The sequence below is a fragment of the Dendrobates tinctorius genome, unplaced genomic scaffold, assembly GCF_039654945.1.
Source record: "Dendrobates tinctorius isolate UK_male_01 unplaced genomic scaffold, ASM3965494v1 ptg000060l, whole genome shotgun sequence".
NCBI classification, from domain to species: domain Eukaryota; kingdom Metazoa; phylum Chordata; class Amphibia; order Anura; family Dendrobatidae; genus Dendrobates; species Dendrobates tinctorius.
The window spans coordinates 40051563-40054301 of NW_027361728.1; the positions used below are offsets into that span (position 1 = coordinate 40051563).

At 46.1% G+C, this 2739-nt stretch overlaps 1 protein-coding gene across 1 annotated transcript; it reads right to left on the minus strand.

Moving 5' to 3' along the window:
• Positions 1-253: 253 nt before the first annotated feature.
• Positions 254-634, minus strand: LOC141092812 (ras-related protein Rab-2A). Its single transcript, XM_073579142.1, has one exon. It carries the CDS (start codon positions 632-634, stop codon positions 254-256), a length of 381 nt encoding a protein of 126 aa, XP_073435243.1.
• Positions 635-2739: the final 2105 nt, after the last annotated feature.

A 2739-nucleotide genomic window follows, 5' to 3' on the forward strand; every position in this document is an offset into this window, starting at 1 on the left:
GTTACAGGAGCTCTAGAGGGGAATTCCCAGGGGGGGGTAAATAGCTAGGGAGAGTTCCAGAAGGAAGCCAGTCCAGGAGGAGGAGATCAGGAGAAGAGGAGACAGAAGGGAGAGACGGACAGAAGAGGAAGCTTCGGAAGGGACTGAGGAGAAAGACGGTCGGGGGGGTGGCACAAGTATCTACATCACCTCCGTGTAATTCATTATACAGTATGTTGAAGCTGTGTTTGCTCTATTTCACTGCTTTTATTTCTCACCTTGATTCTAAATCACTTTTATTGGCAAGTAGCATGATCACCATGTTTGAATTTGAGTGTTGACGGGCATCTTCAAGCCAGGTAGTCAGATGATTGAACGTGTCTCTCCTTGTGATATCATAAACTAATAAAGCACCGGCAGCGCCTCTGTAGTATGATCTTGTGATGGAGCGAAAAGATTCTTGACCAGCTGTGTCCCATATCTGAAGTTTAAATTGCTTGCCGTCAATTGTTATCATTCGTGCACCAAATTCTACACCAATGGTCAGGTCGTGGACTGGCTGGAACCTCTTGTCTGTGAACTGCAATAGTAGACTTGACTTCCCAACATCGGTGTCGCCCATGATAATATACTTAAAGAGATAAGCGTACGCCATGTCTCAGACAAAGAGACAAAGAAAGCACATTGCAGCAAAAGGGCGTATACATGATAACATCATACTGCGGAGAAAAATATATGTGGTGCCCCTGATACTCTATGGAGGACTATGCGGCCAATAATACGGTATGGAGGACTATACTGTCTAGTCTAAAATGAAAATTTTTGAATCCCTTCAGAGCTATTGTAGAATTTACAATAGATAGCACTCATGTAATGCAAGAAGTAAGTGAAATCTTTGGCATTGTACTATACCTATATTTCTCTTCCACCTGGGGCCCACAACAACCTGGAGCCGGTCCTCGGTTGATATTCCTCCCTAGAACTCTTACTGTTTCTCTTATTCATTCTCGTCTGGACTATTGTAACTCTCTACTAATCGGCCTCCCTCTTACCAAAATCTCCCCTCTTCAATCTGTCTTGAATGCTGCAGCCAGGGTCATATTCCTCACCATTCGTCATACCGATGCCTTTACCTTGTGCCAGTCATTACACTGGTTACCCATCCACTCCAGAACCAAGTACAAACTTATTACCCTCACCCACAAAGCTCTCCATGGCTCAGCACCACCCTACATCTCCTCTCTTGTCTTGGCCTACCACCATACCCCTGCTCTCCATTCTGCGAATGACCTGAGGTTAACATCCTCAAAAATCAGAATCTCCCACTCCCGTCTCCAAGACTTTTTACGTGTTGCGCCAATTGTTTGGAATGCACTAGCCAGGCTGATCCGATTAATCCCCACAGTTGTAAGCATGCCCTAAAAACGCATTTGTTCAGACTGGTCTACAGCCTCAACGCATTAATCAAATTATCCCTGTGTGGCCCATTCAAAATTTTTTTTTTACCATATTCAGGTTCCTCGCATCATGTTCTCACATGCTTTATGCATTTAATAGCTCTCTGTGTCTATACTGTTATATACTTAGTTCATGCAGCATTACAGGAACACCCGATTCATACACTATGGCTGGTCCGAACAATGAAAGCAGTTGTTACCATCTACCTTTTGTGTCTCCCCTTTTTCCTCATAGATTGTAAGCTTGCGAGCAGGTTCCTCATTCCTCTTGGTATCTGTTTTGATCTGTGTTTATTGTTATGCTATAATGTCTATTGTCTGACCAAGTCCCCCCTATAATGTGAAGTGCTGTGGAATATGTTGGCGCTATAGAAATAAATTAATATTAATTAATATATTATTATTATTAGTACCCCACTATTGCTTGTGCAGTTAAAGTGTGGTACACGCAATACTATTGTCATGATCTGACAGTTTTAAATTGCACTGGGTGAACTTTTTTACTTTGGAAAGTTCCAAGGTGTCTTGACTGTCCCTGGTGGTGGTTAGTGGTATCGCACTTTAGGTTTTTTGTGCACGTAATTATGGATCAGGTGTGACACCCTATAAAGGTGTGCTAGGGGTGTGCAATCACTGCCTGTGAGATTGTGTTCACTCTGAGTTGGAGAGCCTGGTGGAAGGATGGAGCTGGAGAGGAGTCCTGCGCAGCTTAGCCAGGGGGGACGTGTTTCAGCTATGGTGTCTGGACGAAGGGCTGGCATGGCGTGGTGGGGTCGCAGTGATGGTGTCGGCGGGAAGTGTCTGCATGGACTGGTGGAGTGGCGACTATGGAGAGTGGCACTCACCATGTGGGACTTGGCTGCTGAGCTGGACTCAAGCATGCTCGACTTCGTGGCAGAAGCTGGACTCATCTTGGGGACTCTGTTACTAAGCAGCAGCAACTGGTGGTGGACTCTGCTCCAAGGCTGCACTAAGTTGAAGGATCCTGTTATGGTGATGGATCCAGGTGGAGGAGTAGATGCACACAGGTGGTGGGCTCTGTTGCTACGAGCGTACGCAACAGAGCAAAGCTAAGTGGTGTTTCCCCTGTATTGTCTCTTTCCTCATGTGTGTTATTAGTGCAGTGGTGGGATTAGTCTCCGCACCGACCTATTCCCTAGTGAGGGTTTAGGTTCAGGGCGAGCAAGGGGTTAAGGTTCGCGTGTGGCGACAGGTGCGGAGCCTGTATAGGGAATGTTAGGAGTGCAGGGACACTGGCTCAGGGGAGCTTAGGAGGTCTCCATGTCAACATTCCCTATCGCAG

Excerpts from the sequence above, each read along its gene's own strand:
- LOC141092812 (XM_073579142.1), bottom strand. The coding sequence starts at position 634 with ATGGCGTACGCTTATCTCTTTAAGTATATTATCATGGGCGACACCGAT.